Source organism: Papaver somniferum, chromosome 9, assembly GCF_003573695.1.
Source record: "Papaver somniferum cultivar HN1 chromosome 9, ASM357369v1, whole genome shotgun sequence".
Taxonomy (NCBI): domain Eukaryota; kingdom Viridiplantae; phylum Streptophyta; class Magnoliopsida; order Ranunculales; family Papaveraceae; genus Papaver; species Papaver somniferum.
This window is the reverse complement of record NC_039366.1, coordinates 54050691-54076083: the sequence shown is the minus strand read 5'-3', so window position 1 is coordinate 54076083 and position 25393 is coordinate 54050691. Positions and strand designations below refer to the sequence as shown.

The following is a 25393-nucleotide window of genomic DNA, read 5'->3' as shown; positions in this document are numbered from 1 at the left end:
GGTACGCGTACTTAAGTAACCAGATTGAGTTTGTTTTTACTTTCAAACTCCAGCAAAAATTCACGGACGTGAACTTTCCGTCAGTATGCGTACAGGTACGCATACTTACCCGGATTTCCAACAACCGCCAGTACGCGTACGGGTACGCATGCTTTGGGTTCCCGATTTTGGACTTTTACACAAATGTGAGAACACACTATGTTTATATACAAAGACGGTTACATATTCTAAACTCTGATTTCAATCATTGAAACTTTCTCAGAGGATGTTATATAGTTGTTATTCACAAACTATTTTTCATCAAAGTGATTTTCAAGTTATTGAAATAATCAACATGACTTTCTTCACGAGTAAAGATGAACTTGGGCAAAGAGAAATCTTACCAACATATATTTCGAGAAATATATAAGCGAGATAAACTCGGCTCGAAATAGCAAATGTGTATAATCGAAGTCTATATAGAAATACGACTTTTATCTCAAGATAGGAGATAGAATAGATAGACTTTTGAGTGATATATAAGTTCAAGTCTCCACATACCTTGTTGTCGATGAATTTCCACAAGTTCCTTGAGTAGTTCTTCATCTTCGCATGATGAACCTCGTGGAGTCTAGAGCTCAACTACACTTACTATCCTAGTCCGAGACTTAGCTATAAGTAGACTAAAAATCAAGACTTATAGTTTTGACAACTAAACTTGACAAACAAGCTTGAGATAGCAACACTTGCGAGTTCGACCGAGTAGTGCTCTATCACTTTTGTTGATGAAGTTCCTCCAAGCTCTCCTCAGTAGATCTTCGTCTTCAATCGATGAACGCCGTGAAGTCTAAAGATCAACTACACATTCTATCCTAATCCGAGACATAGCTATAAGTAGACTAGAAATCAAGACTATAATTTTGATCAACTAAACTTGACAAACAAGCTTAAGATAGCAACGCTTGCGAGTTCGACCGAGCAATGCTCTAACATAAAGGAAAGTCTAGAAAAGAGAAAGGAAGTGGCATTTGAAGGGGGCTTTTTTTCTCTTTTTTTTCTTTTTTCTCCTTCACCTTTTCCTATTTCTTCCTCCTAAGGGGAATTGAGAATGATGTGGCTAGGACTAGGCTCTACACTACCCTTTCACATTTGACCCTAAAACAACCGTAACAAGCAAAACCTGTAGTAAAAATTTGTCTGTTGAACTGTCCGCACAACCACATAAACTTGAGTATCAAATATGTGATATTTGGGAGTGAGTGCTTGATATTATCGGTGAGAAGCTGATGAACATAAAGGAACTCATAACCCATTAAGAAAGTATATAAAATGACATTTTCAAAGAAAGATATAATCTTCTGTGCAACCACTGCACAAGCCTTGAAAATCTAAGTGTCCAACTAGTTTCCATAACCGCCAACTTCAACTGCCACCTTTTGTGTTCTCACGCCAATTGGTGCAACACCTGTTCTTGTTGGTTATGAATACTCTAATATGGTTATAAACACACTTTATAACCGTATCACTTGTCTTGCATCATTGGAACGCTTTTGAAGCTCGTAACCAACTCCTAACCGTCACTTTAGCCATGTTGCACATTTCCTGCGCTTTACTGATTTTGGCCTTCATCTGATGCCAGCCACCTTGGCCCTGCATTATTCTTGTTCTACGCTAATGTATGGTCAATCCTTGTGCTTAAATTACCAGGGCCGACTCTGTAAGCTCATTCTAGTTATACATGTGCCATAGGATTCACTTCGCCAACTTGCATGACAATAGTAATGCCACTCTTGCATTACTAACTTGTTTGCATTGTCCAAGCTTTGGCCCTGCCTGGAACTAATGCATAGACTACCTATTAGTCTATTTTACCCGCTTGCATCATCCTTGAGTTTGGGCCAACTCAATTCCACGGACATGCCAACATACCAACATCTCATGTTGTATCTTGCAACTTTGGCTTTGCCTTGACTTTTCCTTAATGAAGCTTCATTGTGTCGGCCAACCAGCTTCATTACTTAGCCAAATGTATTTACAATGTAGTGTTACTCTTGCACTTCATTGGCCCTGCAGGGTTATGTCATTCTTAGAACTTAACAGTCTACGCACTGTCGCGCCATCCTGGTTGCACACTGACTTGGCCTGCAACTCTGTAACGCGTAATCATTATGCATTACTTGCATCCCTGTTATAGACCTCCCCCACCTAATATGTTCAACGCCCTCGTTGAACACAACCTAATATGAACACCATACTTTTCTTAACTTCGCTTCATGTACTTTCAGAATCTTTTCTGAAATTCGGCAGTACTCTCTTGGCTAAACCCTAAGCCAATTTTCCAACTCCGATTGCATCCGCATCACTTAGATTTACTGCTTTGTCATTGATATCATGTACTTGAGATAGTTCTCGGCGTCATGCATTACGCTTACACGACTACTCAAATCATGCATCAGTACCCAAATGCAACTTGGAAATTCCTCTTGCCAACTCCCTGAATTAGACTTGAATCATTTGCGCCTAAGTATACGCAAGCAGTGATTCTGGCCAAATGATCACGTTGATCATTGCTATTGTCTTACGCCTTAACTTTCCGACTTTAGTTGCACCAAGAAACTTAACAGGACTTATACAAGACTTGGCCTTATGCTTCAATCATGTTGCGCCTTCGCCAAACATGCCATGCCTTAAGGTACGCAAGTTATGATTTGATACCACTCTGGTATGCGCCAAAACCTATAGTCTTTGTTTCACTTTGCCAATATCAGAACTTTTACTAGATTTGGCCTCCAAATCATGTTGCAAACTTCACCTTCTCGGACTTGCATCATTTGTATGCCAAAGAACCAGCACCTTGTTGTTCTTTGCTTGCATTGTCGCTACACCCTGATTGAAATGCATGACTTTGGTATAGTCATGACTTAGGATTACCTGTGACATCACGCCGCCTCACTGGACAGGGCTCCTCTTCACGTGTCTTTGAAACCAGCACTTTAAGCATCACTTGCTCTTTCAAACTGCTGTGCTTTAATGTAGCGGAAAAACAACATCATGTTCTTCCTAACGATAAGTTACTCTTAAATCATATACTTGATGGACTTACATATTCATTCTTGTTGCGTTACTCCATGCTCTTGCTTCCAAATGCCTACGCACTTCCATATAAATCTCATCAGCAAACTCGACTATGCCACCAACTCCTCTATTTGCTTCTTTTCACTTTCAATGTCTTCTATTGCATATTTTGACTTAATATGCTATGTAGCATCTTCCGCGCGAATTATCTTTACTTTGAAAGAAAGAGGCAAGATATTTCACTTCAAATACCCTCATTCACTACTACCTTACATAGAGCGACTTCATTCCAACACCAAGGTCCACTCGACCCAAACTGAAAGTATACTCAAACTTGAGCAAATACTTGCGCCAACTGATTGCAACTTGTAAGACCTAACAAGCCTTGCAATACTGACTTCATATTCGCTTATAAGCAACAAAGGAAGCGAGACATCACCTACTGTCCCCAATGTAGCAATTTACTTTGTCACATGCATTCTTCTACTTATCAACGTTTTTATGCAACTCCCATAACGAAGCACAATATAATTGACAATTAGTTGAATACTCCTTCAGACTGATGTTATTATTTTTCTTTAGCTGTCATGAAGATTTCTTCAATAATGACCTCATGCCATTCTTATGCATCACCATTACTTTGTCCTTCTTTTTCCACGCATCTAAGATTTGTCTAACTTGCATCTCCAACCGCATCATGCATCTTGGCCATGCCCAAATCTCATTTTGCGCATGCTACTGTTGCATACATGCTATGCCAATTAGCGCTCAAATCTTTACACAAACTTGTGCACCTTTGCACAACTAGAACGGACTTAACTTGGTAATTCTGAGCATCACCATAGAGCTCATCAAAGTCATATTACTCAATGACTTATGCGGATAAACACTCTGGACAGTTGTAAACAAGGCTATAGTCCTTACAAATGAGGCGCCACTACCTACGTTCCATGAAGCAAGAATGTCGCATTCTTCTTCAAGCTTGGAACTCATTTTTATTGTCCATGCACAACTGGCAACTCTTGTCTTTCCCCTTCTCCAAAATCAACTTCAGTAGCAACAATTGTTGATTTGCAGTCGACAAGAACATTCGCTTGTGGTTATAATCAAATACAGGTCTTTGGACACCCTTGTCCAAGCATATTGATCCCACTCAAAAACCAGGTGCAAATACACTCCTTGTGTGCATCTAGCATCAACGAAGAACTCTTTGCAAACGAAAGACCGTGGTGTATCGTTTTTCCCCTAACTTGCGCTTTTGTCTCCATCCTTTCCATAAGCTTTATGCTAGATAAGAATTGGCCATCCAATTCTTCTTTTATTGCATCACATTGCCACAAAAATGCTGGTTGACAACCAGACTTTGCATTACCACCAAGGTACATACATTCGAGAGAGATAACTTTAATCTTCCATCCAACTGGCTACGATGAAAAACACCTTCAATCTATCACATAAACGTGTTCTTAATCTACTTTGCCACTGCAAAGGCCATCAACTTCTTTGAGTTCAGGAATTTTCAAAAAATTCCCATTACCACGCATGTAATGTACTCGCTACCGATAACACTACGAAAGAATGCATTCCAAATGCATAATCTTCGCATTCTTGTGAGAAACATGGACTTTAACACCTGACTTGTACCATATAAGTCAACATACTCGGTTTTGTCATGCCATCACTTGAAACCCCAGTTTTCAATGACTCTTGCACGTTCGTCTAACACTTTGGGCTTGAATTTTGACACATTTGTCATAAACTTTCATGGCCTGCTGCTACTTCAAGCTTCAAGTTCATTCCAATTGATCTTTCCACACAAGACCAACCTCTTCTAGTCTCCATAATAGCGAAACCCAAACAATTCTTCACTGAATTCGACAAACAAATGACATTAACTTGAGTAAAAGAGAGAAAAATCAACAACAGTGTCTCCTAACACAGCTCTGATACTGGCTGTCACGTGTCAATTTAATTGCCTAAAATTTTCATGGGACATGACCGGCAATGATTATTGTTCAGTGAATCATCTTCACCCACAATCACTCAGCCTTGCACACTTGCATCAAAGTATGCATATGCCTTCACTCATAAGGCTCTACGCAACGGAAGTCTTCATCTTCTTTATCTCTAACTCTTCATGCCCCCATAAGCATAAGAGGTTTTCCCTGCATCAATCCAATTGACAACTTCACAAGATCAGCAACATAATGAACACAAAGATAATCTGCAACAAACTCATTTTATTGCACTAAAGGAAGATTACAAAACTCGTCCATCACATGAACCAAAACAGGCCATTCACCGGCTCCGGATCGTCTGTTGCGGTTTTCCTCTGTTCCGCTATTCCACCCAATCCCAAACAGACATGTGTCCATATTACTACTACCACAATTTACAAATTTAAACGACATATACTTGACTAATTTCCACAGATCTTCAAAGAGAAAAAAGAGGAAATAAGTGATTTGCGTGATATCTTTTCTACAGTTTCGTCATCTTCGATACAGCTGCGTTTCGTTTTTGTTCATGGAGCATTGCAGGTAACCTTTTTTCTCTACAATTTTATTTCCTTAACTTCTTGCTTTTGCTTTTTTTTCTTTTTTATGTGTATATCAACAGTTACAAAATGTAATTGAAACTATGTTAAAATGTCTTTATGTGTATAATCTAACATTCAAATGTCTTTAGAAGTGAACTTGCCATGGTTAGTAGGAGTCCATATGAGTTTATCCGGAGAAGCAGACCTGTGTATGGGAATTCTTAAGATATGACTGGCTTCAATAGGATCAAAGAGTTGATTAATTAGCTACACATTCCACCTGACCTCATTATGAATAATCAAATCACCGACCTTCGAAATATTACCAGAGAAATGACTTGATCGTCAATTTTTTCATCATAAAAACACTACAGAAGTAACTTATTGGCCAGGTTTTGATTCTAACTCCATTAGAAGCTCCCGTAATGGTAGAATTTGTCACCGTATTGCCACGGACATCTTCTTCATTTTTATACTTTCCAAGACTACCAACACTAATACCATGACCTCCACAAGTTACGCCAACAACATATGCATTTTGCCTTCCATGACCCATCGAAACACAATCGTCTCATGTGGATATTACTGAATTGTGATATTAACACCATTTGAGGATCCCATATGAATTCCATCTGTGTTTGGACTATTTCCTAGAGCTGTTATGTTAACCGATGAAAATGTAATGTTTTTTCCTGACAGTAAATTATAGGAGTATTCTATGGACGGAAGAGATAATTAAGGGACCATACCTATTTCCTTTTTGTTTCTCTTTGAAAATCCGTCAAATTAGTCAAGTATATGACGATTAAATTTGTAAGCTGTGTTAGTTATATATGGACACATGGCTGTTTGGGATTGGGTGAAATAGAGGAACAGAGGAAAATCGCAACAGACGATCCAGAGCCCCATTCACCCTCTTGGTGAATGCCTAACTCTCTCTACAAAATCAGTGGTTCTTCTCCAATTGAACAAACTAAACTTATTGATTCCTAGGCTATTTATACTAACTAGGATCAGGCCAAAACTTCTGTGCAACCGTTGCACAAGCCTTGAACATCCAAGTGTCCAAGCAGTTTCCATAACCGCCAACTTCAACTGCTACCTTTTGTGTTGTCACGCCAATTGGTGCCACACCTCTTCTTGTTGGTTATGAATACTCTAATATGGTTATAAACACACTTTATAATCGTTCTCACTTATCTTGCATCATTGGAACGCTTGTGAAGCTCGTAACCAACTCCTAACCGTCACTTTAGCCATGTTGCACATTTCCTGCGCTTTACTGATTTTGGCCTTCATCTGATGCCAGCCACCTTGGCCCTGCATTATTCTTGTTCTACGCTAATGCATGGTCAATCCTTGTGCTTCAATCACCAGGGCCGACTCTGTAAACTCATTCTAGTTATACATGCACCATATGCTTCACTTCGCCAACTTGCATGACAATAGTAATGCCACTCTTGCATTACCAACTTGGTTGCATTGTCCAAGATTTTGCCCTGCCTGGAACTAATGCATAGACTAAATATTAGTCTATTTTACCCGCTTGCATCATCCTTGAGTTTGAGCCAACTCAATTCCACGGACATGCCAACATGCCAACATCTCATGTTGCATCTTGAACTTTGGCTTTGCCTTGCCTTTTCCTTAATGAATCTTCATTGTGTCGGCCAACCAACTTCATTACTTAGCCAAATGTATTTACAATGTAGTGCTACTATTGCACTTCATTGGCCGTGCGGGGTTATGCCATTCTTAGCACTTGAAAGTCTATGTAGTGTCGCACCATCCTGGCTGCACATTGACTTGGCCTGCAACTCTGTAACGCGTAATCATTATGCGTCACTTGCATCCCTGTTATAGACCTCCCCCACCTAATCTGTTCAACGCCCTCGTTGAACGCAACCTAGTATGAACACCATACTTGTCTTAACTTCGCTTCATCTGCTTTCAGAATCTTTCTGAAATTTGGCAGTACTCTCTTGGCTAAACCCTAAGCCAATTTTCCATCTCCGATTGCATCCGCATCACTTAGCTTTACTGCTTTGTCATTGATATCATGTACTTGAGCCAGTTCTCGGCGTCATGCATTACGCTTACACGACTACTCAAATCATGCATCAGTACCTAAATGCAACTTGGAAATTCCTCTTGCCAACTCCCTGATTAGACTTGAATTTCACTTGAATCATTTGCGCCTAAGTATACGCAAACAATGATTCTTGCCAACTGATCACGTTGATCATTGCCGTTGTCTTATGCCTTCACTTTCCGACTTTAGTTGCACCAAGCAACTTAACAGGACTTATACAAGACTCGTCATTATGCTTCAATCATGTTGCGCCTTCGCCAAACATGCCATGCCTTAAGATACGCAAGTTATGATTTGATACCACTCTGGTATGCGCTACAACCTATAGTCTTTGTTGCACTTTGCCAACATCAGAACTTTTACTAGATTTGGCCTCCAAATATGTTGCAAACTTCACCTTCTCGGACTTGCATCATTTATAAGCCAAAGAACCAGCACCTTGTTGTTCTTTGCTTGCATTGTCGCTACACCCTGATTTAAATGCATGCCTTTGGTATAGTCATGACTTAGGATTACCCGTGATATCACACCGCCTCACTGGACATGGCTCCTCTTCACGCTCCTTTGAAACCAACACTTTAAGCATCACTTGATCTTTCAAACTGCTGCGCTTTAATGTAGTGGAAAAACAACATCATGTTTTTCTTAACTATGAGTTACTCTTAACTCATATACTTGATGGACTTACATCTTCATTCTTGCTGCGTTACTCCATGCTATTGCTGCCAAATGCCTACGCACTTCCACATAACTCTCATTAGCAAACTCGACTACGCCACCAACTCCTCTATTTGCTTCTTTTCACTTTCAGCATCTTCTATTGCATATTTTGACTTAATATGCTATGTAGCATCTTTCGCGCGAACTAGATTTACTTTGAACGAAAGAGGCAAGATCTTTCACTTCAAATACCCTCATTCACTACTACCTTACATAGAGCGACTTCATTCCAACACCAAGGTCCACTCGACCCAAACTGAAAGTATACTCAAACTTGAGCAAATACTTGCGCCAACTGATTGCAACTTGTAATACCTAACACGCCTTGCAATACTGATTTCATCTTCGATTCTAAGCAACAAATGAAGCAGACAGCACCTACTGTCCCCAATGTAGCAATTTACTTTTCCACATGTATTCTTCTACTTATCAACGTTCTTATGCAACTCTCATTACGAAGCACAATATAATTGACAATTAGTTGAATACTCCTTCAGACCGATGCTATCATTTTGCTTTAGCTGTCATGAAGATTTCTTCAATAATGACCTCATGCCATTCTTATGCATCACCATTACTTTGTCCTTCTTTTTCCACGCATCTATGATCCATCTAACTTGCATCTCCAACCGCATCATGCATCTTGGCCATGCCCAAATCTCATTTGGCGCATGCTACTGTTGCATAAATGCTATGCCAATTAGCACTCAAATCTTGACACAAACTTGTGCACCTTTGCACAACTGGAACAGACTTAACTTGGTAATTCTGAGCATCACCATAGAGCTCAGCAAAGTCATATCACTCAATGAGTTATGCGGATAAATACTCTGGACAGTTGTAAACAAGGCTATAGTCCTTGAAAATGAGGCGCCACTGCCTACGTTCCATGAAGCAAGAATGTCGCATTCTTCTTCAAGATTGGAACTCATTTTTATTGTCCATGCACAACTGGCAACTCTTGTCTTTACCCTTCTCCAAAATCAACTTCAGTAGCAACAATTGTTGATTTGCAGTCGACAAGAACATCCGCTTGTAGTTATTATCAAACGCAGGTCTTTGGACACCCTTGTCCAAGCATATGGATCCCAATCAAAAACCAGGTGCAAACACACTCCTTGTGTGCATCTAGCATCAACGAAGAATTCTTTGCAAACGCAAGACCGTTGTGTATCGGTTTTTCCCTAACTTGCGCTTCTGTCTTCAGCCTTTCCATAAGCTTTATGCTAGATAAGAATTAGCCATCCAGTTCTTCTTTTATGGCATCACATTGCCACAAAAATGTTGGTTGACAACCAGACTTTGCATTACCACCAAGGTACATGCATTCGAGAGAGATAACTTTAATCTTCCATCCAACTGGCTACGATGAAAACACCTTCAATCTATCCCACAGACATGTTCTTCATCTACTTTTCCACTGCAAAGGCCATCAACTTCTTTGAGTTCAGGAATTTTCACAAAATTCCCATTACCACACATGTAATGTACTCGCTACTGATAACACTACGAAATAATGCATTCCAAATGCATAATCTTCGCATTCTTGTGAGAAACATGGACTTTAACACCTGACTTGTACCATATAAGTCAACATACTCAGTTTTGCCATGCCATCACTTGAAAACCCAGTTTTCAATGACTCTTGCACGTTCGTCTAACACTTTGGGTGGAATTTTGACACCTTTGTCATAAACTTTCATGGCCTGCTGCTACTTCAGGCTTCAAGTTCATTCCAATTGATCTGTCCACATAAGACCAACTTCTTCTAGTCTCCATACTAGCTAAACCCAAACAATTCTTCACTGCATTCGACAAACAAATGACATTAACTTGAGTAAAAGAGAGAAAAATCAGCAACAGTGTCCCCTAACACAGCTCTGATACCGGCTGTCACATGCCCATTTAATTGCCTAAAATTTTCATGGGACATGACCGACAATGATTGTGGTTCAGTGAATCATCTTCACCCACAATCACTCAGCCTTGCACACTTGCATCAAAGTATGCATCTGCCTTCACTCATAAGGCTCTACGCAACGAAAGTCTTCATCTTCTTTCTATCTAACTCTTCATGCCCCCATAAGCATAAGAGGTTTTCCCTGCATCAATCCAATTGAAAAATTCACAAGATCAACAACATAATGAACACAAAGATATACTGCAACAAACTCATTTTATTGCACTAAAGGAAGATTACAAAACTCGTCCATCACATGAACCAAAACAGGCCATTCACCCTCTTGGTGAATGCCTAACTCTCTCTATAAAATCAGTGATTCTTCTCCAATTGAACAACACTAAACTTATTGATTCCTAGACTATTTATACTAACTAGGATCAGGCCAAAACTTCTGTGCAACCGCTGCACAAGCCTTGAACATCCAAGTGTCCAAGTAGTTTCCATAACCGCCAACTTCAACTACCACCTTTTGTGTTGTCACGCCAATTGGTACCACACCTGTTCTTGTTGGTTATGAATACTCTAATATGGTTATAAACACACTTTATAACCGTTCTCACTTGTCTTGCATCATTGGCACGCTTGTGAAGCTCGTAACCAACTCCTAACCGTCACTTTATCCATGTTGCACATTTCCTGCGCTTTACTGATTTTGGCCTTCATCTGATGCCAACCACCTTGGCCCTGCATTATTCTTGTTCTACGCTAATGCATGGTCAATCCTTGTGCTTCAATCACCAGGGACGACCCCGTAAGCTCATTCTAGTTATACATGCCATATGCTTCACTTCGCCAACTTGCATGACAATAGTAATGCCACTCTTGCATTACTAACTTGTTTGCATTGTCCAAGCTTTGGCCCTGCCTGGAACTAATGCATAGACTACCTATTAGTCTATTTTACCCGCTTGCATCATCCTTGAGTTTGGGCCAACTCAATTCCATGGACATGCCAACATGCCAACATCTCATGTTGCATCTTGCAATTTTGGATTTGCCTTGCCTTTTCCTTAATGAAGCTTCATTGTGTCGGCCAACCAACTTCATTACTTATCCAAATGTATTTACAATGTAGTGCTACTCTTGCACTTCATTGGCCCTGCGGGGTTATGCCATTCTTAGCACTTGGCAGTCTACGCAGTGTCACACCATCCTGGCTGCACACTAACTTGGCCTGCAACTCTGTAACGCCTAATCATTATGCGTCACTTGCATCCCTGTTATAGTAAGTATCCTAGCTACTTTGGAGATTACCATAGCCTTGCTTTTTTAGCTTCCTAAAATTAATGAAGATTTAGTAGTTCTTATCCAAGATTAGAATTATAATGAGACAAACATATTTAACTTTATTTTTTTGATAACCCAACCCAGGGTAGGCATTTCCAAGGGGACAAACATGACATATGATATTTATGAGATACCTTGATCGAAGTTTTCTTTCTAGTTCCGATTTCGACCAAAACCTAGTGTTTGTGATCAATAACTCTTGAATGACCTTATATCAGAAGAGAAGGACCTTAGAATAGACAAGAGTTATGAATAACCTAGATTACAAGTTGGGTAACTATCATGAAAATTGTTACAACTCGGCCTTGCGATCCCAAAAGAAAAGACTTATTATCTCACTCTTGTTCACGAAGAATAGAAGACGTGGAAAACAACCTTATGAAGCTTACACCAATTTTCCAAGGGATAAAACATGTAGCATTCACGAACCCTTTATTTATAGTGAACAAGGTAGCTTGAAATCTAAGCAAAGGTAGCTTGAATCCAAAGTAAGTTTCAGCTATTTTCCTTTTTCAAGACTCTCCTAATTTTGGGAGTCTTTCCTAAGTTACAACTCTTGCATAAATAATTAAATAAATAATTACTTAAGCAAAGATTGTATTTTTGTGAATAAATCACAATTTAACTTAGGAAGGAATTCTAAAATATCACAAACACTTTAATATGTGTTTGGAAGAATAGCCATCTTTCCTAGATGAGGAAACATCAAAAACTTGACTAAAATAGACTTCTTGTCACATATTTGCGCTCAAGTCTGTGAACCGTTAGAAACAGTTCGTGGACTGTTTCCTACTAACGAACTGCAACAAAAACAACAACACTTATAACTGTTTCTTTAATAGATTACCCATAACCTCTTCGTTATAACTCAGAATTGAGTGATTCTTGGCTCGTTTAATACGTAAGCTCATACACTATAACATGAGAACCTTTCCAGGGATAAAGGTTATTTCCACTAAAGTCATGGCTCAAATATATAACCTCGAGTATATATACATAAATGTATATTTACCATCATTAGGAATTGTTCCATAGAGTGAGAGTTTGATTTGATAGATTAGAAAGGTAGAATTGAACAAGAATCCAAATGAAATCAGTAACCACATACATTTTTTGACGAAGTCCTCGTTGATGTCTTCGTTTGATCTCCAATATTCAAGGGTGTTCGGTGGTTTATGATACTCAACTACACAATTCTAATCATAAATCCGAAACTTGACTAAAGTAGACTAGAAATCAAGATGTAGTTTTGATCAACTAAATTTTACAACAATCTTGAGATAGCAACACTTGTGAGTTTGACCGTGCAATGCTTTAACAATCTCCTCCTTTGTCAATTTTAATGACAAAACTATCAATACATATTCTTAAGAATAAAGCTTAAAAACTCCGGAATCCATCATGCTTGATTTCCTTGGTTCTTCAACTCGTTGAATTCTTTGTTACTTGAAGTTGCAATGATTCTGAACGTGTTCAACTCAACATCGTTGTTGTTGAAGATGCGTAGCGATATGTATATAGGGATAGTAATGACTTCAAATTATGTAGTGCAACACTACTAATTACTAATCAATTAGTAGTGCGAAACTACTAATTAATTCTCCCCCTTTTTGTCAATAAAAATTGGTAAAAGTACGAAAATAATGGGATCGTAATGAATTCAAACAAAAGATACTTGAAGACTCAAAGGAATTCATATCAACTTTAATTTAGATACACAGAGTATGAAATACTTAGCGCTCATCTATGAGATTTAAGATACAAATATTCCCTATATATTCCACATCCACTCTCCTCACAAAGATATCACAATTAAGCACAAGTTCACTTAAGAACTCTCCCCCATTTTATGTCATTCACAAAGAGAACAACACGCCGACCTCTACAAGTAAATGATTTCTATGGACATTAACAAATTCACAAGTAAATTTGTATCCATCATCATCATCAAAATTTTACTACTCTTAGTTTATTAAGAACGTAAGAGTCAAGATTTAGCTTAACTTTTGAGGGAAAATCATCATGAGATGGTGTTCGAATCTATAAATATGATATACAAGAACTATATCTCAAGAGAGTCAAGCAATACGCAAGAATGATCATGACTCATGAGGATCGAGTATCGCGATCATCTTATCTAATATATAAACTTGTAAAGAATATACAAGATTTGATTTACTCTTAGACGGAAGAACACATTATCCTTAAGATCAGGTGTCCAACGACTGGATAATGTTCCACCCGTATCCAACTTGTGAAAATGACCGATTTTAAAAATCCACCCGCGTGCAATCCTCTAAGAAATGAATTGGTGTCAACCCGCCAAAATACAAATTGGTTTGGGTAAAATCGGCGAATTTGGGCTTTTTCGCTCACCCTACACAAAACCAATTGTCTGGAAAGAAAAGAAATCTATAATCAGAATCCCAATCTCAAGCCCAACCATATCAAAATCCCAATCTCAAGCCCACCCATATCAAAAAGCCAATTTATGGGTCACACTCACACACTCACATCGCATGACTTTTCCTTAAAACATAAAACCCACGTAATCAAATCTGATTGGCTAACCGACCAACAATTTAGGTGGACTTCAGCTTCTCGCCACATACCCAGAGACACGTGTGGAATATTATATTTGCCAACCATCTTTCCTCTTTCTGTTTGATTCACCTTTTATTCACCTCCTAAAATAGTAGGGTAACACAATCACTTGCCAGGATTTTAGGGCTAAACGTACAAGTACTCAACGGCTTAAAACTCTGTCGTATTCTTCACCCTCCTCTAAATTAGGTTAATACTAATATAACTAACACTCACGTGGTCAGTTCTTATGGGTAAATATCAAATACAGCATTGAAGGGGTACAATGAAATCGGTCTAAATATATAAATACCTAACTTCAACCGTTCCGCAAACCCTCTTTGAAAACCCTCGATTTTGAGGGTATTGTTGTAGTTTTCTCTCTCTTCTTCTTCTCTTGAAAGTGAAGAAGTGAAAGCTATAACGTAAATCAGAACTTGCAAGGAAACCCTAATTCGAGACCCCTAACTTTTTCGATTCAAGTGAAATCACTTTTGCTATCTTTTTCTTAAATCGAAAAAAACAGGTAAAGGAAGCGTCTATGCGAAATCAGATCTTATAAATTTTTTTAGGATTTGGATTTTTGATGAATTAGATCTGATTCTTGATTGTTTGTGATTGGTTTTGAGATTTATTTTAGGAGTAAAAATGGTTTCTGATGCAAGTAAGAAGAAAGCTGCTCAAAAGAAAGCAGCAGCAGCTGCTAAAAGAGGAGGAGGAAAATCAGCGGCGGCTACTTCAAAGTCGGCTTCTAATGGTGCTCTTGATAAGTTAGCGAATGGAGTTGAAAATATTGAAATATCTGATCGTACTTGTACTGGTGTACTCTGTTCTCATCCTATGTCTAGAGATATCCATGTAAGTTCCACAAAGATTAGATTTTTAACGAGTTTCTCTAGTGGATTTGAGATTTATTTAAGATGTGTGAGAATTTGAATTATGGGTTATTTCTATTTGGTGATATTTTCGTTTAGGTAAGTTATTTAGGCTAAACTTTTGATTTCTAAAGGTATATTTAGGTTAAAATTTTGAACTGTTGTTGTTTTTCTGGTAAAGTTCTTGATCCTTGCTAATAAGGAATTGAATTGAGTGGTAGAAAGGAATTGCATTGATTGACAAATTAACTTAATCATTATAATATGACTTGTTTTTCTAATGGAAAATAACAAAATTATAACCATCCACCAATATGATGTTTATAATTCTCTTTTGCTCTTAGTCTGGCAAGGGAGATTCTTGTTTGGTTTTGATAATATTGTTTTTTTTTTTTGTTGTTGTTGGGTTAGCTGTTTTACTATGTGAGGAACTAATTTGAGCAATTATTTTTTTTTGTGTTCATTGCAGATAGAGTCTTTATCTGTTACCTTCCATGGTCATGATCTCATAGTGGATTCTGAAATGGAGCTTAATTATGGCAGGTTTGTAGCTTCTGGTTTTATTTTTATTTGTTCACTTACTTACTTAGCTTCCGTTTGATGCAAACTTTGGTCAGTGAAAAGTAACCTGTATTTTCGAATCTCTTTCTGTTTTTCCAGGCGTTACGGTTTGCTTGGTTTGAATGGTTGTGGAAAGTCTACTCTCTTAACTGCAATTGGAAAAAGGGAGCTTCCTATTCCGGATCATATGGATATTTACCATCTTAGCCGGGAGATTGAAGCTTCTGACATGTCCTCCCTGGAGGCTGTTATAAATTGTGATGACGAGAGGCTGAAATTGGAAAAAGAAGCTGAACGTTTGGCCGAACAGGTTTGTGAAATGATGCCACTCACTATGCAGTGCTTTAAATTCTAAATATTTGGAGTTTGGCATGGAGTTTAATGCTCTTTTGTCATTAGGATGATGGTGGTGGAGAAGCTCTAGATCGCGTTTACGAACGGTTGGAGTCTTTGGATGTTGCAACAGCTGAGAAACGTGCAGCTGAAATTCTGTTTGGTCTTGGTTTTGACAAGAATATGCAAGCCAAGAAAACACGGGATTTTTCTGGTGGATGGCGAATGAGGATAGCACTAGCAAGAGCTTTGTTCATGAAACCAACCATTCTTTTACTTGATGAACCTACAAATCATCTTGGTAATGTCTACTCTCTCTCTCTCTCTCTCTCTCTCTCTCTCATTTTTCTGCATATTCATCTTTATATTGGTCAGATGTTTGGAGTACTAGTTTTAAATTGCCCTTGCCTGCTTGCCATATGTTCCTGAAAACGAGAGTTTTATGGTATTAGAACTCTACTTGTCCGGCTTGAATCATCTATGAACTCTACAATGACATTTTAAACATGTATGCACATTGATTGGGATTGTGTATATTTTTATTCAAGTAAGCAGTTGCTTGCCTAGTTGCCTGCTTTAAGCACAGTAGATTCCATGTTTAGTTCATTTGTTCGAATTCAGTCTCTCTTTTTCATGGAAGTGCTTGTGGCTGTAACGCAGTTGGTGTAGTTCTAAGTTAGTAACATTTGCCTCCTCGTTCAACACCTGTTCATGCAAGGGTGGACTACACAAATTGCCAAACCGCTTACATGGTACAGGTGTGAGGTGTGCTGCAAGAAGACATATTATTTCATTTTCCTTGTAGTTTATGATGGCAATAATACGTTCATCCTGAAATTCACCATTGTTATATTATTGTTTCTGATGACAGATTTGGAGGCCTGTGTGTGGCTGGAAGAGACATTGAAGGACTTCGATCGTATCCTGGTTGTGGTGTCCCACTCCCAAGATTTCTTGAACGGTGTTTGCACGAACATCATTCACATGCAGAGTAAAAAGCTGAAGTTTTTCTCTGGTAATTATGACCAATATGTGCAAACTCGGGCAGAACTTGAAGAGAACCAGATGAAGAAGTACAAGTGGGAACAAGAGCAGATTGCAGATATGAAAGAGTACATTGCTCGTTTTGGTCATGGTTCCGCAAAGCTTGCCCGTCAGGCACAATCTAAGGAAAAGACCTTGGCAAAGATGGAACGCGGTGGATTGACAGAAAAGGTGACAAGAGACCAGGTTCTTGTGTTCCGCTTTACCGATGTTGGTAAGCTCCCTCCTCCAGTACTCCAGTTCTCAGAGGTGTCGTTTGGTTACTCTCCTGAGGCTCCCATTTACAAGAACATTGAATTTGGTGTGGATCTGGACTCGAGAATTGCACTTGTGGGACCCAATGGAGCTGGGAAGAGTACTCTGCTGAAGTTGATGACCGGAGATTTGAGGCCTGATGATGGAATGGTCAAGCGCCACAATCACCTTAAGATTGCTCAGTTCCATCAGCACTTGACTGAGAAGCTCGACATGGATGTGTCTGCACTCCAGTATATGATGAATGAATATCCTGGAAATGGGGAAGAAAAGATGAGGGCTGCAATTGGTAATTTTGGCCTGACAGGAAAAGCACAAGTGATGCCCATGAATAACTTGTCCGATGGTCAGAAGGCTCGGGTTATATTTGCATGGTTGGCATGGAGACAACCTCACATGCTATTGCTTGATGAGCCTACGAATCATCTTGACATTGAGACAATTGATTCTTTGGCCGAGGCACTGAAGGAGTGGGATGGTGGGCTTGTTCTTGTTAGCCACGACTTTAGGCTCATCAACCAGGTGGCCAAAGAGATATGGGTATGTGAGAACCTGAAGGTAACACCATGGAGAGGCGATATTATGGAGTTCAAGCAGCACTTAAAGAAGAAGGCTGGTTTATAAGGTGGTTATACAACCTGAAGCGGCGCCTTCCAAGGGTAGGACTTGAGCATGAGGTGTGGGTATGAGGAGAAGGGAAGGAAATCTAAATCGTTCGGTTAAGTATAATTATATTGGGGGATGATGACGAGATCAAGAAAGAAGAGAACTGCAGTAACTGGATATAGATTGGTCGCCAATTGGTTGACAGGTTTGAGTTTTTCTGCGGGAATTCTTTTTTACTGTTATTATTATCATTTTTTTTTCTTCTCTTTTTAATATGTTTTAAATTTAACTATGAAAGGAGATACACATGAGTCCTTTTTTGATGGTAGATAGGGGATTTTGTTATTCTGAAAAACCTATATTATGTTTGTTCCATTGAACCTAAAACTTTGAATTGCAGTCTGCTATAATGTGAACCTAAAACTTTGAATTGCCTGCTATAATGTGAAATTCATCTCCCTCCCTTCCTCCCTCTCATTTAATCCCGGCTGCTTGACCCTTCATATTAGGAAGGAAACAGTTTCGTCCTCCTGGTTAATTTGTATCTTCAAGTATTCAAGCCATCAGGTCATAAAACACCTGTAAGAGAACTGACATTTAATTTTAACTGTAAACATAATGTTACCTTAACACGTTTTCGTGCAACTAAGAAATTTGTGGATGATCGGATTACATCACAAAAGATGGCTAATAGACTTCTTTAGAAAGGTGGCTAAAATAGGTTGCAAGTCTAGTCTAATTTCTAAACCACAAGTGGCAGAGAAATCTTGTCTGTCTTTGCAAGTAGCAGCTTGAAGAATCAAATCATTTGTGTTGAAGTGTTGATTATGAAAGTCTGAAGTTGTGAAAGTGAGGGTGATTGGCACCACTCTTTTGACTGTACGCAGGTTCTTGTCACTTCCTCATTTAAACACTCATTTTTGTTGTCATATGGGTACTTTTTTTTCCCATATAAACTGCTAGGAACATTAACCTAGGCATACAGTTGATACTCTACTTAAATTCACTCCCAAACACACAGAAATTCAGCAGTAAGCAGAAATTCACCGATATCGTATTTAAAAAAAAGTCTGAGGTTTTTGAATAAATTTGTGATGGTGAATCCCCTCACGTCCAACAATTAACCGTTCGTCTGTTACCCCCATCGGAAAGAAAGAGTTGTCGCTAGAGATTGCGTACGTATCCTGTTGAGGGGCATCTGCAACCCTCGGCTTGGGCTATCACCCTAGTAACTAATTAAACTCCCGCTTTAGAAGACCATGTGAAGCTAATTAATTATGAACTAATTAAACTTAATCAAAATCTTAAAAATAACACAAAATTGGTTAAAAAGACCAAAATCAACAATTCCTGGGTGAAAAAGATTTGTACATTTTGATACTGTTTAAATAGACAAAAATTAAAAAGATACTATTCAAATGCACAAAAATATAAAACACAAAATTGGTTAAAAAGACCAAAATCCACAATTCCCAGGTGAAATGGACAGTTAGATTTTGATACTGTTTAAATGGACAAAAATGTAAAAATAGGCAGGATGTAACCAGTTTCATCGTCCCCATTTTCAAATATTTTTTCTTATTTTTAATTTACACAGGATGTATCCAGTTTCATTCTTGCTATTTTTTAAATTGGTTTCATCCTTACTTTTTTTTTTTTTTTGGCCATTTCATCCCAAACTATTTTTTACTCGTCCATTTGAACCGTGATTTAAAAATATTTGGACAAATGACCCATTTTCAGAATATAAAAATAGCCAGGATGTAACCAATTTCATCCTACCCATTTTCAAATATTTTTTCTTATTTTTAATTTATATCAGGATACATCCAGTTTATCCTTGCTATTTTTTTGTGTCCCATACTAATTTTTACCCGTCCATTTGAACCATGTTTTAAATTTTTTTGGACAAATGACCCATTTTCCGTAAAAATAAGAGGAAGGTGCCATTCTTGGTTCTCATTTCGCAAATCTAGCCTTTTGAAGGCAAAATATAAACAAACTGATGAACAAGGTTAGCAGTAGTCAGTTGGCGATACATATGACATGATTTACGTAAAGAAAAAAGAAAAAAAAGAAAAGAAAAGATAACAATCTTTTATCGTTCATCGACTAATAGCCTGCAGAGTCCTTGACCGCAGGGAAACACATCCTCTTGGCTTCACATCTCCACATATTCAAACGATCTTAGCAGAAGATCGTTTTGTTGTTTTCTTGGGGTGAAGGAATTAATGAGCCATCTTGCATCATTTTGAAAGATATTGCGTCTTTCTTTACAATTATAACAGCTTAAAAGTTAGCAACTCCAAACCATAGTACTTTTAGAGGCCTCCCATCCAATATTACTAGCAGCTACATCATCAACATCTCCCCCCTTTCCCATCAAAATACATTCAAGCTCACTCGATCTACAAGGAACGGTTAGGGCACCGCCGTGATAAAAACCGTACTCTTCGGCCACTTTCTCCAATAGTTCCCGGAATGCTGGATTAGTTAAATAACTCAGCGCAACAACATGTCTTTTTGGTTTACCACCATCACCAGTTGCCATTACAACAAAATGACCTTTTTTAACATCATCTGGAACTGAGTTATAAGACATACCATCTTGGCCATAATCAAGATCAAGATCAGTATCATATTCTTCTTTCTTCGATATACTTCTTTGTAGCAACTTCTCTGCTGCAACTTTGAGCTTGACCATTCCATTTTTCTTCCACCCATTAGCTTTAGACTTAGCCATGAATGATTCTTTTGCTGTATTAGCTCTTGTGTATGTTTCTTATGTATGTTTTTCGAAGTAAAACACTTTGATGGTATATGAGAAACCTCTAACATGTAACTCTATTTATAATGTGGCGAAATGGATGAGAGAATCTAAGATATGTGAGCAGTAAAAACAGTGAATATCTCTTGGTCTGTTTCTGTAATCTCTGTGTGACTTTAGAATTTAACGCGTAGAAGATTGGAGAGACCAATGCACGTGACTGAATTTTGCTGTGGCTCGCTTTTATTTCTCGATGTATGATACGTCTGCTTTCGGTAGTCATTTCATGTGTCGGATCCCTAATAATACATTAGTTATCCCCAATAAATTGTTTATCTGCATGAGGAAGTAAGAAAATCAGACATAGGTATGGAACTGTTTATGTTTTTATTATTTTTTGATCTTTGTAAAAATTAAAAAGCCCCGTGAGTACTCTAAATTTAACATTACCGCCACTATACTGTAGAAAATATAGTCAGTAGTACTAACTGCCAATTTAAGGCAAGAGGGTCGATCTTTCTTGAGACTATTTGCAACAGTAAGTTGCATGAAAGATGTCTGGGCTGCCGCGGAGCCAAAGATTCGTCTACACTACATATATGCATAATTGGAAAAGGTGTTTTTGAAATCTATCAAGTTCTTTTTGCTTTAATTGTTAAGCATACAAGTACAATATATACAAATACAACGCATGCCTACATGTTTTGTACAATTTGGGTATATACTGTTGCAGCTATAGACGGCTTAGAAGACAAGTGCGCATGGCAATTTAATTTTCCTACAAATTCAGGTACGTTTGGTTTAATAAAGTAAGAGATGAAACGTTCTTAACATGGATAATGTCTTTGGGTTTCTTGCAGGTATTCGGATGAATAACCAGAAACTGCATAGAGACGCTACACGTATATACAAGTATAAAAGTTCGGGTATTTAGAGAAGTTTGATCAATTTAGCTACCATGTGACTTTGCTTTCTTAAATTTCATAATGATTCATCTTTATGGCAATGAAATGACCAATACGTACTATAACTCTGTTACTATATACTGTGTTATTGCTATTACACGGCAAACGAAGGACATTACATTTCAGGTGTGTACTGCGGGACTGTAGCTTGAAGTCGGTTAGGTTCTGGTACGTAGTATCAATCGCTTTGGTGCCGACCAGAATGGGCACATATTAGTGTCGCTTTAATAGTTTAGTGAGATAATGGGTGATATTACTCGAGCAAAGTACATACATTTTTAATTTCTCATGAATTGTGCTGACTGAAACATACCCGGACCTAATAATTCCGAACTATATATACTTTCCCTAAAGAAAGTACGATGAAAACGGTTCTGTTCTTTTATCTAAAGATACTTTCGTCCTTGCAAAGTCCATGTGGAGTATGTACAAGAATACTTTTCCCGTCCCATTTTACATTTTACTTGGTGGGCAGGATCTGTCGTGATAATTCTCACATTACATCCAATTTGGGCACCAATTTTTCATTTTTCAAATGACTTAATGTTTTGATAACATGTTCATATTGTAAATCTCTACATTCACGTTAAAAATGAGCACAATTCGAAATGTATATTATCGTAATTTATCACTTAGAAAACGGACCATTGAAATTTAACGATTGAGATTAAAAATGATAGATCTTGAGATTAATGCATTATTTTTGATACGAACGTAAACTTTTTTACGAAGGCATATCATAAAAAAATTAGTTTTATCTCCTTACAGGATAAAAACTCTTCGAAAAAAGACAAAATTACCATCTAACTTAGTACCAAAAAAAAAAGAAAAGCATAAACTATAAAGTAAAACATGGCACAGTACAATAGTTAAAACTTGGCCCATTTCTTTTCAAATGACAATAACAAACCTTGAAAAGGAGAGGGTATCAAGTACACCACCAATTTTTTCGTTCGACAACCTGTGTGGACAAAATCTAATACAACCACAAGTAGATCTAATTAAATATCCTTGAAGAATATGCATATATAGTTCATATCTATTTCTCTTCACAATCAGAAAGTCAAGACAATAAGTGTATAGATTACTTGGACGATCTCAAAAATTAACATCCAAGATCAATCCAGTCGTATCCAAATAAAGAGGATCCAAATTCTGCCAAGTATGAAACTTGTTATCTATCTTTAAAGATACGAATTCTACAAGAACGAGTCTCGTAATTGATCATAATTAATATTGACTTATCTCTATAAGATCGATTACGCACTACTTGTGTTATTTCTATATTATAAAGATAAAACAATATAATGTTTAAAAGGAAAAACACAAGAACTAGAAGTTTTGTTAACGAGGAAAACATCACCTGCAGAAAAACCCCGGGACCTTGTCCAGATTTGAACACCAAACTGTATTAAGCTGCTACAAACACTACCATACTGTCAGACTTCGGGATGGAATGTAGTTGAGGCCGAGTTAACCTTCCAAACAATTCAGCTGCAGTCGTGCTCCTTATGTCTCTTGAACCTCGCAAGGATCTACGCAATTGATTCTCTTAGATGACGTCTTTTATATCCCAAGAGTTGTTTCAACCTCAGTGAAGACTTTTGATACCAATATGCCTCTAACAGATAAGATTATTTGGTTTCCCCTTTAGATCGAATAAATCAAGGCTTAGAAATCTGTTTGCAATAGACAAAGTTATCAAACCTCACAATTCGGGAACACTTATACTCAGTTAGCTTAGAAGCCTGGATTATTAACCACCTCCCAAGAACAATATTAAACTGATCACAAAAAAAGTTTTAGATATCTATCCTGAGGAATCACAAAGCTGAGACGAAGTGAAATTTGTGATTTCTATCTATCTCATTCATGAAGGAGATTGACAAAAACTTTGACAAATATAAAGAACAAGATCAGGATACACGAACTGCCAAGGTAAAGGTAGTCGGCCGCAGTTTCACGATCCCTAAGTGAAGTTTTTAAGTCGTAAACCTAATTATGTTTCTCAGAGGAAACCTAGGTTAATAGAGGACGATTCTAGCAAACAACTAGGATACAGAAGTGTCAGGTATTGAACTTTCCAGTTGTTTGAGTCTCTTTATTTATAGACTTTCAAGACTAGAGGTTGTTTTGAGTTCAAGCTAAGATAACTTGAGAATCAAGCAAACACTCTCTCTATTTTGATGAAACTATTGTTAGCAGTTCATGTAAGCATGTGAGAAGTTTGTCTTGAAATTACGTAGAAGAATATACACTCTGACCCAGGGAATCAGAACCGTGTATAATGATAGTTCATGACAAGTATGCCTTATGAACGTATAAGCATAGTCATGTACATTTAAAACTTAAGACTTGAATCACGATACATTTACACAAAGTGCTCGACAGGTTGTTCCTAGTTCGGAAATGACTCAGTCTTCTAAAGTGTTTCCTTAAGTGTAGGGGTAACCAGTCGATTTAGTGATTAATGATTTTTTTAGTGGTGATTACGAGAGTTGTGTTAATGCCAAACATATTTGTGAAAATAGTTTATGAGAGCATCTTCTTAATTCGTATTGGGTAGGTATGTGTAGGGGTACACGTACCTATGAACCAGCTCGTGAGTTAAGGTACGCATACCATGTATGTGTACCGTAAGTTATTCACGAACTCAGGCCCTTAGGGTATGCATACCTCCTCCACTTAAGAATTTTAGGACCCTAGGGTACACGTATAGAGTATGCGTACCTACCTTGTTCCGAAACTCAATTGTCCAGGGTACGCATACTGCATATGCGTACCTACCCTGTCCAGATTTAGTAGTTCTGAAAACTGTATTTTCATGTTTTGAAACATTTCCGATTAGCATGGATATAAAATATGTATCGTTGCTTGGGTAGTTTTCAAATGATCCAATTGAGACAAACATAATTCTTGAACAATAAATTGTTTTGAACTAAGATAACTATGGATCTATGAACAATCCATTGCTTGAATCATGTTCAAGCTTGACTAGAAACTTCTTCTTTGCAATATTAAATCCACTAGAAGTCATACGACATAGTCTCATATAGATAAAATAATAATGTTGTGAGTAAATAGAATGGTTCATTCTTCATATGCCTCTTTGACGATGAAGTTTCCCAAATGTCTTCGTTTGTTCTTCAGTCGAGGGTTATTCAGTGACGTATGATACTCAGCTACCATACTCTAATCCTAGCTCGAGACTTAACTTTAGTAGACTAGAAATCAAGATATAGTTTTGTGCATCTAACGTTGACAACAAGCTTGAGATAGCAAAACTTTCGAGTTCGACCAACAGTGCTCTGACAGATCTAACATGTGATACAACTGTACAGTTGCGGACCCAAAAATTTATTTCAATGGGGTCAAAATGTTAACATAGTCGCGACCGAAGTCTGCCCAGATTTTAAAGTTTATTGAAAATTTTACCAATTCTAGTCGGGACAATAATTATTTACTAATCCTTAAATATATAGCACACTTAAGGGTCAAAGCATAGTATTTTAGTATAATTAAGCAGGTAACCAAGTACAATTTATAGTTTTTCAGTAATATTTTAAGGGTTTTTAAGGTTAATATGCAAAACGCTAGAGTAAAAATTTGTTCTCAAAGAAATTTGGTAGGTTCAGTCAGTTAGCAAAGAAATTGTATGGGTCAGCATCTACAAGTATTAATAGCAAGTACTCAAACAGAAAAAATTGAGTTGGGTCAGCAGACCCCACATAATCCCGCCATCGTAACTT

General features: G+C 37.8%; 2 protein-coding genes across 2 annotated transcripts; one reads left to right on the top strand and one right to left on the bottom strand.

Moving 5' to 3' along the window:
- Positions 1 to 14564: 14564 nt before the first annotated feature.
- LOC113309907 (ABC transporter F family member 1-like) lies at positions 14565 to 18352 on the top strand. Its single transcript, XM_026558426.1, has 6 exons — positions 14565 to 14764; positions 14879 to 15096; positions 15583 to 15656; positions 15774 to 15984; positions 16074 to 16308; positions 16879 to 18352. The coding sequence occupies exons 2-6, from the start codon at positions 14887 to 14889 to the stop codon at positions 17928 to 17930; spliced, it is 1782 nt and encodes a 593-aa protein (XP_026414211.1). The 5' UTR covers positions 14565 to 14764; positions 14879 to 14886; the 3' UTR covers positions 17931 to 18352.
- Positions 18353 to 19838: 1486 nt separating this feature from the next.
- Positions 19839 to 20749, bottom strand: LOC113313577 (auxin-responsive protein SAUR40-like). Its single transcript, XM_026562371.1, has one exon. The coding sequence runs from the start codon at positions 20653 to 20655 to the stop codon at positions 20209 to 20211; it is 447 nt and encodes a 148-aa protein (XP_026418156.1). The 5' UTR covers positions 20656 to 20749; the 3' UTR covers positions 19839 to 20208.
- Positions 20750 to 25393: the final 4644 nt, after the last annotated feature.